The following is a 14,508-nucleotide window of genomic DNA, read 5'->3' on the forward strand; positions in this document are numbered from 1 at the left end:
AGCAATCTGCTCCTCTTCCTCCTCCTCTACTTTGAACTGAGAAACAGACATGAGGGTGGGCTGGCTATCTAGCGGCGGATTTTCTTCCCCCGTCTCCTGAGATTAAGGCAATGTCTCAGACTTCAGGCTGAGCAGGGAGGTTTATAGCAGACACAGCAGCGGGATAGTGAGGGGCTGATAATGGCAGCACATTGCTGCTGACATCTGTGTTGACAATAGATGACCAGACAGCCCTGCAAAATAGTCGAATTTGACTATTAGTGGAATTGAAGTTGATTTGATTTAAAAATTGAAATTGAAGATTAAAAAAAAGGCCTTTAATAAGCAGCTGACTACTGCCTTTGAAACAGCTAAAAAATGAAAGGACGGCAGAGGAAACCCGCAACTTGACATCCACAGATAGTATGGTTTGAAATGGACAACACAAGGATGCTAAATTAGGATCCACCATTTTCACTATCTGTTCCATTGAACTGTGGCATGTATCTTGGAGATATAATAGATGACCTGACAGCCCTGCAAAATAGCACTTGAATTGAAGTCTATTTGATTTGAAAATTGAAATCGAAGATTAAAAAAGAAAACACCATAAAGTGGCCTTTACCGGCCTTTAGATGAGGCAGGCGTGGAACCTCCAAAAAATTAGGCCTGACACAGTAGATTAACGAGGGGCAGCCGCCGCCATAAGGTTCCTAAAAGCCTCTGTCTCTACCAGTCGATAGGGCAGCAGTTTGCCTATGTGCACATTTAGGGCTTGTGCATGTGGGTGAGTGGCAGTGTATTTGCACTTCTGTTCAAAGGTCTGTTGTAGGGACAGTTGAACGCTGCGCTTGGACACCTTGCTGGAGGGTGTGGAGCATAGTGGAGGTGAAGAGGTGGATGTAGGGCAGGAGGCGCTCATGCCTGGGGCCTGGGTGGGGGGACTAAGAGAGCCAGCACGTGACACAGGGGAAGGAGCAGGGGTGGGACTTGCAGTAACTGAATGGCCTTGGTTACACTGAGTGGGGTGTTTAGCACTCATATGCCTGCGCATGCTGGTAGTGGTTAGGCTGGTAGTGGTGGCTCCCTTGCTGATCCTGTCATGGCACAGGTTGCACACTACAGTCCATTGGTCATCCGCAGTTTCTTTAAAGAACCTCCAGAATTGCGAACATCTAGGCCTGGCCACGGTAGTTTGACTCTGTGGAACAGTTGCTGATTTACTTGCTCTGCCCCTGCTTCTCCCTCTGCCCACCACTCTTCCTCTTCCAACCGGTCCTGTGACTGGTCTTACCTTCTCTTCAGAAGCTAAGTGTAAGTGCTGCTATATACTGTATGCCACCATCTGACACAGGGCAATTAGCAGTGAGCTTGGATATGGCTGCACTAAGAAATAAAGAAATAAGGTCACACTAGTTTTTGGAGGTTGTCGTGTAAAATCTGTGGGTAACTGCAGCTATATACTGTATGCCACCCTCTTACACAGGGCAATTAGCAGTGAGCTTGGATATGACTGCAGAAGAAGAAATCAGAAAATATACTGGTCACACTCGTTTTTGGAGGTTGTCGTATAGTCTGTGTGTACCCTGTGTATATGTATGCCACCTGTTACACAGGACAATGAGCAATGAGGTTCTATGCAGCTGTACTACAAATCACAGCAATACAATGTACAAAAGCAGCAGCAGCACCAGCCACAAAAAATACAATAGTACTGAGGACTTCTTTGGGGGTCTGTATGCAACACCAGCTGTCCCCTTTCTGCCAGCAGCCGATCACCACAGTGTGCTGCTAAAATTGTGTTAGCTGCACTGCAAGTCCCAGCCAGCAGTCTGGAGTAATAAAAAAAAAATAAAGATTTTAAGCCCTTACAAGGGCTGTTTTGTTCTTTCTATAGTATCCCTGCCTACTGGAATGCTAATTCCCTGCCTAACGCTCTCCCTGACAAGCAGCAGCTCTGTCCCTATTCTCTTCCAGTATGCATGTGAGCCGAGCTGCGCCAGCACAAATTTTTATATGCCAGGGTCATCTGATCTGGCCAAACAATCGCTGCTATCAACATGTATGGGTCAAATGTGATCGCAGGATGTACCAAAGTGTCTCATGCATGTTGATTGGCTGAGAAATTGTGCCCAAACTTACAAGAAAAGGATTTTGCCATTTTTTCAAGTAGCATGCTCACTCATCACTAATCTTGATATATAATCTATCTAACAATGTCCACAGTTTGGAACCTAAATGTCATATTAAAAATTCAGTATAAATTACAAATATAGTACATTACAAAACTAACTACTAACAACTCATCATGACTTCTAAATAAACTGTTAAACCATAGCAATAAAATATTCCATGGAAACTATACCATTTTGTCTTGTGGCCTCTATGAAAGCAGGCAGATCTGGTCTGTCTGCAAACTCCTCTGCGTGGTTGATAAGAGCTTCCCTCACGGTGTCATATCCACAAAGCACAACAATCTTCTGGACTCCGATCTTTATACTGAACACTGGGCCGTACTTCTTAGCAAGCTGTAATAATAACAGTATAAAGCTTCTTACTACATAAGAAATTTCTCCCACCCTTCCTCTTTGGACAGAGGGAATACATCTTTCTTTTCTATGCATCTTTCTTTATCCCCTTGTTTTGCTTGCCTTTTAACTGCAATTTCAAATCTTCATGAGCTACCTGCTGCCAAAGACAGAGTTCTAATACAAGTCTGTGTAGAACAGATGTGTCCATCCTTATCTTTCCCTTAGATATGTTAATGCAAAACTTGGAGCACAGATATGCATATATCCGTGCTGCCAGTTTCCAGTTGCAGTGCATACCTTTAGTGCTGATTCGACATTCACCACAATATTCCAACATGAGAGGCCTTAAAATTTGTCATTAAGATAACAATGTGTGTGTCTTCCCTCATAGACTTTCAAGCGCTTACACCATTAGTTGCTTTGAAAAGCAGCTGCAGCAACCAGTTGTAAAGCAGATAAAAGCTCCTAACACAATTTCCGTAGTTACAGTAGCAAGTATATACTTCTGAACATTTCCAATTTTTTGGTCCCTCAAACAGTATCATTGAAGGGGTCAGATCAAACAGATATTTGTAAAAAGAGGTATACCTTATCAATGTTCTACAAGTAGAATTACAACAATACCCAACTTATTTAACTTTTATTTTACTTTACTATGTTTAAAAATTGCTTAAAGTAGCTATTATTGTTTTTATTAGTACCCAACTTACATATATGTGACATTTTGAACACTTTTCATTCAGTTTTTTTTTCTGGGATGTGATGTTACCAAACATCTACAGTTTTGCACTTAGGCATCATCTTGCACTTAAACTTTTATTATGGTAAGCAATGCACTGATTGCTCATAAAGATCAATGCAGTACATATATACTGCATTGATCTATGCAATCGGCGTTCAATTACTAAGGGCTACTGAGAACCACAGAAAACAACTGCCTAGTGGGGATCAGTGTCATAGCATCGCTGAGGCCCGTCTGATCATCACGCTGTGCCACCACCAATGCCCTTTTAACTGTATTTAAATGCCACTGTCTGCATCAGTTTTGCCACAATCTAGTAGGAGCGGTCCTTGGCTGCAGATAGCAGGCGGAAACATAATGATGCAGAGCGGAGTAACCACTCTGTATTCCCCTAGGGATGCCATGACATATAGGTAAATTGTGGGTCCTTAAGGAGTTAATGTGACAAAGAAACCTGCAATTCTGAATTATTTTTTTTGTTTTTCATTTAAATTGTCTATTCTGTGGAATCAATAACATTATTTTTTTATAGTTTGGATACATATGAATGTCACAAAATCAAATACATTTTCTATTTAAACTAGTAGGAAGTAGCTGATTTTTTTTTTATAATTTATAATTTTTAAGTGTTATTTGTCATGATGTACGCTGACCCAATCAGTGTGTCGCCAGACGTTCAGGTATCAATGGCTACAACCATACTGACCCATGTAGGGTCAGATCCATACACAAACCCCATTCTGAACCGATATGACTTGTACACAAAACATACTCAGCATGGTTACAAGCACAAGAAAAAGTCCAACTGACTTATCAGTCAGTTACAGGAACTGGTCTTCTCACTAAAACACTGAAATGTTGTGATCACTATCGATTGTGGCATTTAAGGAATTAATGTCTGACATCAGAATGAACGCTGATGTCGGTAATTAACAGTGAAGGGGCATTCCCACGCTTTGTAAATTACAGATGCTACGTATGTAGCGTGAAGCTGTGGACCTGCATCGAGAACTCCCAGTATAACAAAACATTACGATACCAGAAACTCCAAACATGTTCAAATCTTCCCGCTACTGTGTCCAGAAGGTTTGAACGGGTTTGGAGCTCCTGGAATCATGACGATACATGTTGCAGGAAGTTCCTGATGTCAGCCCGCAGATTTACGCTCCGTAGCATCTGTAATTTACAGAGCGTGTAAATGCCCCATAAGTGTTGGCTGCTGGTATTAGCTAATACTCATCGTCTATGACACAGGTTCAGCTTCGAAGCTGCCTTCACAGTCTGCCTGTAGCTGCATGCCCTGTTCCATGGGAAGACTCATACTAAAATGGTGCAATCAGCTGATGTACCAGTGATTGCTAATTTGTCAGTTTACAATGTATTACTGTCTTTTCAGATGATAATCAATCCACGTAAATGCACCTTAGGTTAGATTCCAGAAGATTATGAAGGGACTGTTGAGTCTGGAGCAAGAGATCTTATGAGTCTATTGTGTTACTTGGCTTAATCTCACATTTCTGAGGGTTATGAAACCAGACTCTTTTATATTTGGCAGGAGTGTTTATTTACATCCTGTTCTCACACTGTGAATACCAGTGCTCCCTCTCGTCCTACTAGCAGCACAAATAGGGTATTCTGCGCCTGTAAACTGATAGGGTAGATGGAAATTGTATTGAAATTAAACAAGTAAATTATCAAATCAAGGTCAGCCAAATGGCTGGCTATGGACAGAATAAAGGAGGACCCCATCCCCAGAACCATTGGATATTTCAAAGGTTCTGAGAAATTAAAAGGAACAAAGACTTCAGAAGAGATGAAAATCTCTTTATCCTCTTTTCAGGTGTAAGGGAGGGGCTTAAAGAGAACCAATTATGGGGTGTTTCATTTTTTATTTTAAGTTTTAATTATTTTTGTGCCTGCATTTAGTTTATTCTACTATTTTTTTTTTAATGGGCTGGCGCCAACTCTTTTGAAAAGAGTGGTGGGATGGAATCCCATGATCCTTTGCCCGCCACTCTGTCAATACACAGTGATCTTGCGCTATAAATACACTAAGTGACCAATACACTTTCTATTAAGGGTCACTTAATATTTCATGATAGGTTCTCTTTAAGGCATCTAAACTCACCTTAAACAGATGGATCAAGGATACTATTAGATGTTTCTATCCCAACACCTGATACCCCCTGAGGACATCTGCAAAGCGGCTTTAGTCATTATATACTTGACCTGAGGTCTTCCCAGTACTCTGGCTTTGGGTGAGCTATTGTGAATTCTGCTTTGCAGGAGGGTTCCTCCCACATAGGGGGCTGCTACTTGCAAAATCTTCATTTGTGCTGCTGATAGGACGAGAGGAAAGTCACGGTTATGTAGGTAAACAGTTTTCCCTTGGTCCTAACAGCAGCACTGGACTGGGACCAGGGGCTGGAATTCATAGTGGAGAGGAACCTAGGTGCTGACAGCTAACTGGCTAGGTAAGCTGTCAGTCAACATCAAGGGTTCACCTGATGGCGATCGAATGGGGGGGGGGGGGGTGAAGCCCCCGCCTCGGCTACACAAAAAGAAAATATAAACACAGCAGACTGGTGGCCGGGGACGCGATCGGTGGGCCCCTAGCACACCAGTCCTGCACATAAGCAGAGCGTGGTGACGTCTAAGTGCGGCCTGAGACCCGGACGTGCAGGGCGGCTGCTAGGGACGCCATCGGCGCGCCCCTAGCAACAGATCCTGCCTGTTGTGAAGGACACCGTCTGCGTTTCTTCTAGCCGAGCCACACGTCTCGGCAGAGGCAGGAACCGGGCGCGGCTCGGTTCCTGACACAAGCATGCATTTCAGGGTTGTTTATTGTTTTTTTTTTTTTTTTTTTCTGTTGTCTTTATCCAACCCTGGTAGCACTACTTTCTTATACCATGGTTTACCATTTGGATATCATATATTTAGTATACTTAATGACCCCTGTGTGGGGCTATTTTGTATATTGTGTACTGTACTTTGAAACCTCTTCAATAAAAATCTTTGACACTAGAAAGGAATCAATAGATCACTGAACTGTCATCGATCTTTGGATCTTACCTCTTGAAATGATAAGTAAGGCTTATGAACATCCAAGTCAAAAATATTTCCTATTATCGGCAATGGCTTTGGACCTGGAGGATAATTCTGAGGAACATCTTCCTTCTCTTTGTATAGAACAGTTACCAAGAAAATACATGTTATGATGGATAATAGAATGGTGACTGGATCAAGGGGCAACATATCCTCAGAGGAACCTGTGGAGGGAGAAAAGCAACTTGTTTATAGTGGAAGGTCGTGTATGTGTAGTGTCCCAGCACGGGGGTGCCACTAAGTTTCTATACACCTGAGTAAAGTAACTCTTTTAGGTTCACACAGAAGGGGATGAAGGAGATTATATTATGTGTTTTCTCCAGTAGATGTTGCTGAATTTATTCTGTGTATACTGTACTGAGTACAGCTGAGGGTCCAAGGGTTAACTGTTTTATGTCACCTGCTATGTTTTGTCCTATTACAGGCGCAGGCACTTCTCTTCCTATCCTGTCTCTTCTTTCCCACACACAGCCCCACCAATAACTCACTAGCTAAGGTACCTCTATAAAAAGGATCTTGGTGGGAGGGTCTAAGACACTCAAGCAAGCTACTTGTTTCCTGCTGCTTACCACAGCTAGCATGTAGTGCTAGCATGCATGATACCTAGGAGAGAGAGATTTCCCTTAAGGAAAACCTTGTCAATGCCAGAGATACCTTCAACAAGAAACATTGCAGTAACCACAGCTAGGTACTGACCCCAGTAGGACAAATAGCAGTAAGGAAGCTGATGTATCCTACTGTAACGCACGGCTCTTCTGGGAAGTCTCAGAAAGTTTGCTCAACCAAGTTCAGAGTCCTGGGACCTTTAGGCCAAAAGGCAGTCAGATCAGAGTATCTATATGTGAGTACAAGTATCTTCTTCTTCTATTCTCCACCACGCTATCCCAGAAGAGTGCATTGCTACATGGACAGGGCCCTCAAGACGTTCTTCTACTCTACCCTGCTGTTACAACTCTTCATTACGACCTCTTGCCTGCTTCATTTCCAAAAGTTTTCTTAACCCTTTCCTGCACGAGGACGTAACTGTACGTCCTCGCGCGGGTGCGGGTGGTCAGAGCTGGGCCGCGTGGCGACCCCGCTCTGAACCGCGGCGCTCCCGGGTGCCGCTTGTAGCCCGGGACCGCCGGTATTAGCGGGCACGGTCCGATCGCCGTGCCCGCTAATACAGTAATCAGATGCAGCTGTCAAACATGACAGCTGCATCTGATTACCGGATACAGCATTTCCCTGGTGTCTAGTGGCGGAGATCTCCGTTACTGAAGCCGGCCGGGGACCGCTCCAAGACGGCGCCGTCCCCGACTCAGCACTCGTTTGTTTTTGGCTGCAGCAGCCGAAAGCAAACGAGTGCCGATCTCATTGATCTTTGCTGTATAACAATACAGCAAAGATCTCAATGAGAGATCAAAGTGTATATATTAGAAGTCCCCCAGGGGGAATAACCCTAACCCCAGGGGGAATAACCCCAACCCCAGGGGGGAATAACCCTAACCCCAGGGGGGAATAACCCTAACCCCAGGGGGGAATAACCCTAACCCCAGGGGGGAATAACCCTAACCCCAGGGGGGCTTCTAGTATATGTGTAAAAAAAAAAAAAAAGTGTTGTGATTAGTAAAAAGACCCCTCGCCTAATAAAAGTCTGAATCACCCCCCTTTTCCCAGGTTTTAAATAAAAGTAAATAGATAAATAAACATGTTTGCTATCACCGCGTGCGTAATCGCCCAATCTATTAATTACTCACTTTCCTGATCTCGTACGGTAAACGGCGTCAGCGCAAACAAATCCCAAAGTGCAAAATTGCGCATTTTTGGTCGCATTAAATCCAGAAAAAATGTAATAAAAAGCGATCAAAAAGTCGTATATGCGCAATCAAGGTACTGATAGAAAGTAAACATCATGGCGCAAAAAATGACACCTCACACAGCCCCATAGACCAAAGGATAAAAGCGCTATAAGCCTGGGAATGGAGCGATTTTAAGGAACGTATATTTGTTAACAATGGTTTGAATTTTTTACAGGCCATCAGATACAATATAAGTTATACATGTTATATATCGTTTTAATCGTAACAACTTGAGGAACATGCATAACAAGTCAGTTTTACCCCAGGGCGAATGGCGTAAAAACACATTCCCCCCAAATAAAAGAAATGCGTTGGTTTTTTTTTTCAATTTCACCACACTTTGAATTTTTTTCTGGTTTTGCAGTATACTTTATGCAAAAATTCAGCTTGTAATTGCAAAGTACAATTATTGACGCAAAAAATAAGGTTTCATGTGGGTCTGTAGGTGTAAAAATACAAGTGCTATGGCCTTTTAAGCACAAGGAGGACAAAACGAAAACGCAAAAACGAAAATTAGCCTGGTCCCGAAGGGGTTAACTTGTATTGAACTGAAGTTCTTACCAGTAAACCAAGTTATCCTGGTTAAGCTATTGGCCTTTTTTATTGCATCTGTACCTATAAACCTGTTTACACTCGGGTTCCAACACCACCCCTGGCCACCGTGACAAGTCACCCTACATGCAGCAGCCACAACACCACATAACTACCCCCCCAGCATACAGCATATGTTCTGATGATCATATGATTACATATGTAGGATTCCACCCTAATGGTAGACAATTTACGGCTTCATGTGGATGGAGGAACAAAGTTCTGTCTACAACTTCTGGTCTTTTAGTGAAATTAACTCATTCAAAAACCAACAAGTAGTTAGATCAGTGCTTCTCAACTATAGTCCTCATAGCCCCCAACAGGTCATGTTTTGCACAGTTAGGCTATGTTCATATTTTGTATGAGACCAGCCGTTCCGTGACCTGGCCGGGTCACGGAAAGGCCGGTCTCATTAAAGATCATCCCGGCCGTTACTGCAGTATTGGCTGGATGATCTTTAGCGCCACAGAGTTCTGATGCAGGCACATCCGTGCGCGCCCACATCAGAACTCCCCACTGCACACTATGGAGCGTGCACTGACAGGGTTTTCTGCGGCCGCTATTCAGTTTTCTATGGCACCGCTAGAGATCCCAGCTGGAGCGTATGCTATGTGTATACAGTCCGGACGGGATTCCATAGATGGCAAGGCAACATATACTTTTGTAAAAGCACGGCCGTTGTTGCCGATTGCAACAATGCCCGTACTTTTACGAAAATATACGTTGTGTGAACATGCAGCATGCAGCACTAGTCATACCACACCTCCCCTAAACTCTATTATAATGCATGTTAGCATTAAAATAGAGATCATTCCAGGGGATGTTGTATGTGTCAATAGTGCTGCAGCGACGGCACAGTGTAGTTATCTGATAATGTAGTAACCCAGTACGGGCCCCTAAGTCTTATTGCACCTGAGTGAGGTAACTCCCTTGGGTAAACACAAGTAGGATGAGGTATCCACTATAGTTTCTTTTCCCACTTGGTGTCACTACTGTGTTCATTTAAAGCGACTCTGTACCCACAATCTGACCCCCATGCAAACCACTTGTACCTTCGGATAGCTGCTTTTAATCCAAGATCTGTCCTGGGGTCCGTTTGGCAGGTGATGCAATAACTGCAATAAATGCAAAAAACAACTTACAACCCCGTGCTCTACGGGAGTATCTGTGCCCTAACTTTGCACCACCCCTCTGTCCCTCCTCCCCACCCTCTTCATTATTAGGAATGCCACTGGAACATTTTCTCCATGCTGAACATTGCACAGGTCCTAAACGATCCAGCCCATGTGCCGGGCTAAACAGGTGGGGAATAGGAGGCAATCTGCCTGGAGCATTCCTAATGATGAGGAGGATGGGGAGGAGGGACGGAGGGGTGGTGCCAGCCTAATGCACACACAATCCAGGACACTCCCGTAGGGCACAGGGCTGCCAGTTTAATAGTAAATTTTTAGCACAGTAACTGTATCACCTGCCAAACAGACCCCACGACAGATCTTGGATTAAAAGCAGCTGTCCGGAGGTACAAGCAGTTTGGGGGGGGGGGGGGGGGTCAGATTGTTGTATTGTTCAGATTGTTGTTAATTATTTGTATGTCATATGCTGCCTTTTGACCACTCACAGGTGCAGATGCTCTCCCTCTTTTTCTTAACCTATCCACTACTCCCTTTCTCTCTGCACACACACAGCCCACCAATCACAGCCAAGGTTAGACAAACCCCTGTAGTGAGGACTTAGTTTCCGGTGGGAGGAGTCAGTTAGTTTAAGTTAGTTGAAGTCTGGATTCAGTGTGAGAGGGAGCAACACAGACAGTCTCTACTGAAGCCAAGTGAGGGCCTGGCTTTGGCCAGGTCCTCTAACAGGGACACAACTAAGCAAGCAAGTTCCTTTCCTATGAGCACCAGAACTGCTAGGCAGTGCTGGAACTTGACAGGCGGAGGGAAGTCATACAAGGACCACCTTGTCCACGCCAGGAACATCTCTGCAAAGTGCAGGGCAGTTATCTTAGGAGTCATAGGAACTGACCCTAGTGGAACAAAGTTACGGAATGTCTACCTATCCCACTTTGCAGTGCAGGTCAACTGGGAAGTCTCGGGAGTCTGCTTAGCCCAGATAACAAGGCCTGGGGCTCTTATTACCCACCTAGGTTGGGTAGCCCGCAACTAGGGGGCAAAAGGTGTGATGGGAGCATTGCTAGTGTCATAAAGTGACTTTGCATCACAATCCCCCCCCCCCCCAAACCCATTGTGCCTTGGGATAGCTTCTTTTAATCCAAGATCTGTCCTGGGGTCCATTTGGCAGGTGATACAGTTATTGTCCTAAAAAACATATTTTAAACTTGCAGCACTGTGTCAAACTGGCATGGCCCAGAGTGTCTATGCCCTAGGCCTGCGATGCCAATCCGTCCATCCTCCCCGCCCTCCTCATCATTATGAGCACACCAGGCAGGATTTCATAGGGCTGCAAGTTTAAAAGTTGTTTTTTTACAATCATAACTGCATCACCTGCAGTACGGACCACAGGACAGATCCTGAATCTGGAGAAGATGTGTATGGAGGAGGCGGACACAATCTCTGCTGCATTGCCTGCAAACTTGGTCGATAACTACAGGAAACGTCCAACTTCTGTAACTGCAAACAAAGGTTTCTGGACCAAATATTAACTTCTGTTTTGCTATGGTAACAAATACTTATTTCCTGTAATAAAATGCAAAATTTTTATTCATCAGTGATCATACAATGTGATTTTCTGAATTTTTTAAAACTAGATTCTCTCTCTCACAGGTGACGTGTACCACCGAGAAAAATTACAAGCCTCTCCATTCTTTGTAGGTGGAAAATTTTCATTGTATCAAAAACTTATTTTGCCCACTGCATACACTCACACACATGCATATTACGTGTGTTAGTGTGTATATAACATATAGTGCACACAGTACACACATGTACATATACTGTTTTTTACTGTTACACACAAACTGAGGACAAGAGTAGTGCTCTTACTGGATAAAAACAGCTGTGTTTCTCACCTGAGTCCTGGTGCTAGAATCCTCAGTATCACAAGTTCTAATTCAGTTGTTGATCAAGATAGAACTATAAGCAGCAATCTGACGTTACATTCGGACGTCTTACTTCCAGTTCGGTCTTCCAGGAAGCCCTGTATGAAGTGAACAGTGTACTTGGCAATCCTGAGAGTACCCACTCCAGACTCGCTCTGCCTACAACATCTTTTACGCAACGTTCTCTCTAAGTGAAAGATCAGTTTGATAATAGTGATCACAAATCATTCCAGCATATTTAGAACACATTATTCAGAACTGTTCGTAGGGAAGCAGAAAACTCTTTGGGCGAGGCTCTACTCAGTTGGAATAAAATCATAAAAATTATGTTCATGGCTGAGATTCAAGTTTAACAATATGTTCCCTTCATAGCTGGCTTATAAAGATAAATGAACTTTTCAAAAGTTCGGTTTGGCAGGTTTGTGGAACCTTGCCAAAAAGTTTGGGTTACTTCAAACCGAACTTGCTTTAAACAAGGGAAACAATAGTGGGACTATAGAGAAAAAAAAACATGTCAAATAAGCTTTGTTTTTCTTTGCAAAGCAAAATTGAGCTTTTTAATGTCCCATTAATTTCAGTGGGAGCAGGGGCTCTTTGGGGCATTTCTGCTTGCACTATTGCAACAAGACTGCGCTGAAAAGGTAGATAGTGTATAATCTTTTATTGATGTTATGTACAGCATCCTGATACTTTTTTTTTTTTTTATATTTAATGGTTGTTTTTAGGTGTGGGAGGAAACCGGAGTACCCGGAGGAAACCCATGCAAACACGGAGATACTTACCTTCAGACACTGTCATTTTATAATACCTACCTAGAGAGATGAACAGACACTCAGATAAGACTGGAGGTGTGTATTAGTTTTAATGTATTCCCTCCTCCACTGTCATTGTGGCATTGTAAGCCCATAAGTTACTATGCTAAAGGAGGGATTCACTGCATGGCCTAGGACTTATAGGACAGTCATTTCTACATAATGCATAATGAAGTTTTTCTAGCACCTATCGGGGTATTTACGAAGGGTATGCCACAGGTGTACGCCAGGGAGAAGGGGCAGATTCGCCCCTTCTCCCTGGCGTATGCCTCCTTTATGCCCCACTCCAGCTGGCGGAGCTTGTGGGGGCGTGATGAGGCAGGGAGGAGGAGCAAATCATGACGCAAATCTACACCTGCTGGAAGCAGGTGTAGATTTGGTACGCGGGGTTCAGATTCGGGCGCCTGACCTGCCGGATTCACTAAAAGGCATACGCCTCTTAGTGAATCTTGCCACACAAAAGGGGGCAGGGCTTAATATAAGACCGGCATACTTGTACGCTGGTCTTCATAAATCACCCCCATAGTCTTATTCCATTATAAATGTAAAACCATCATTGTATGAATTGATGGTTTCATGAATTGTACAACCTCAATTCATTTTTCATAGACACATGTTGGTTACAAAAAAATAAAATGATATATTCTGTTTTGAACAAAAGTTTGAAATATCCCAGTACAAGGGGTCAAAATGGCGAGTGTTCGAGTTCATGTGAACCCAAATTTATTGTAAGTTCAATCTCTCATTATCATTTCATAATGTTTAGTGATGACCGAATAGTGAGATATTCGAATATTCGATATTCGTACGGATATCCAGCGAATATTCGATTGAATATTCGATCCCATTAAAGTCTATGGGAACAAGTATTCGATTAGTGAAAACATCTATTTGACCATTTGGAGGGTAAAACCGGAAGCTGGGGGATTTGAACGCTTATCGAATATTTATCGAATATTCGCGGGATAATCGTACGAATATCGAATATTCGAATATCTCATTATTCGATCGAATATCTATTCGATCGAACAGTATTCGCTCATCACTAATAATGTTCTCATTTGTTTTGAAACAACAAGTGGAAGGCCAGCCTCACTACCTCCCGTCATTGCCTCCACCGACAGATGGAAACCAATATTGAGAACACAGTCCATTACTTGATGCAGTAAGACCAACTTTCTTTTACTGTAGTACAAAAAAATGACGTATTTCGACAAAGAGCTTAGATCACAAAATTTATCACATGCACGTTTTCACATCATTTTCACATAATTTCAGAGCCTTCTCGTTTGCAACTAGTCACGGTCAGTGGGCGTGCCCAGTACCAGTGCTGTAATCACCAAGAAGCTGGCCACTGATAGGCCCTTCGATGATGTGAAGGCCCGTCTGTTACAGATTACTGCGCTTTAAATTTCGCTCAGAGGAGTGGTGATTACAGTGCTGACACGACCCGTGACTATAACTAGTTCACGGAGAGAAGACGCCCAGATGACTAGTTGGGGATCATTTACAAAGAGTGCAGACTTTAAGTATGCTCTTTATACCGGGCAGAGGCGTGGGCTACAGGAATGTCTTTCGGAAGGGTGCTGGGTCATGTAGCAGCGTTTCCTTAGCGTCACAGTGATTTTTTAAGTGATTGGTTTCCTTTAACCATTAACTTGCTGTCACACCTGTCAAAAGATAATTTATCTGACAGTGATGCTCCAAGAAAGAATTAATCTGTAAGTAACATGACCCCCCCCCCCCCGTTTTGCAATGACCAATGATGGTCACTACAGAACTAATAATGTATGTTGAGGGATCCCAGTTAATAAGGCAACTTCAAGGAATTCACAGATGTACATGCTGTCCA

The 14,508-nt window shown here is 43.3% G+C and overlaps 1 protein-coding gene across 1 annotated transcript in view; it reads right to left on the reverse strand.

Annotated features, from left to right (window-relative positions):
• Positions 1–12,083, reverse strand: part of LOC138796020 (cytochrome P450 2K1-like) — a 38,319-nt gene extending 26,236 nt beyond the window's left edge. Inside the window, exons 1-3 of the mRNA XM_069975891.1 lie at positions 11,815–12,083; positions 6,325–6,521; positions 2,345–2,507 (exon numbers count right to left, since the gene is read on the reverse strand). Coding sequence (XP_069831992.1) covers positions 2,345–2,507; positions 6,325–6,507 — 346 coding nt within the window. The 5' untranslated portion in view covers positions 6,508–6,521; positions 11,815–12,083. The remainder of the gene's footprint in view (positions 1–2,344; positions 2,508–6,324; positions 6,522–11,814) is intronic.
• Positions 12,084–14,508: the final 2,425 nt, after the last annotated feature.

This window comes from Dendropsophus ebraccatus, chromosome 6 (assembly GCF_027789765.1).
Source record: "Dendropsophus ebraccatus isolate aDenEbr1 chromosome 6, aDenEbr1.pat, whole genome shotgun sequence".
NCBI lineage: Eukaryota > Metazoa > Chordata > Amphibia > Anura > Hylidae > Dendropsophus > Dendropsophus ebraccatus.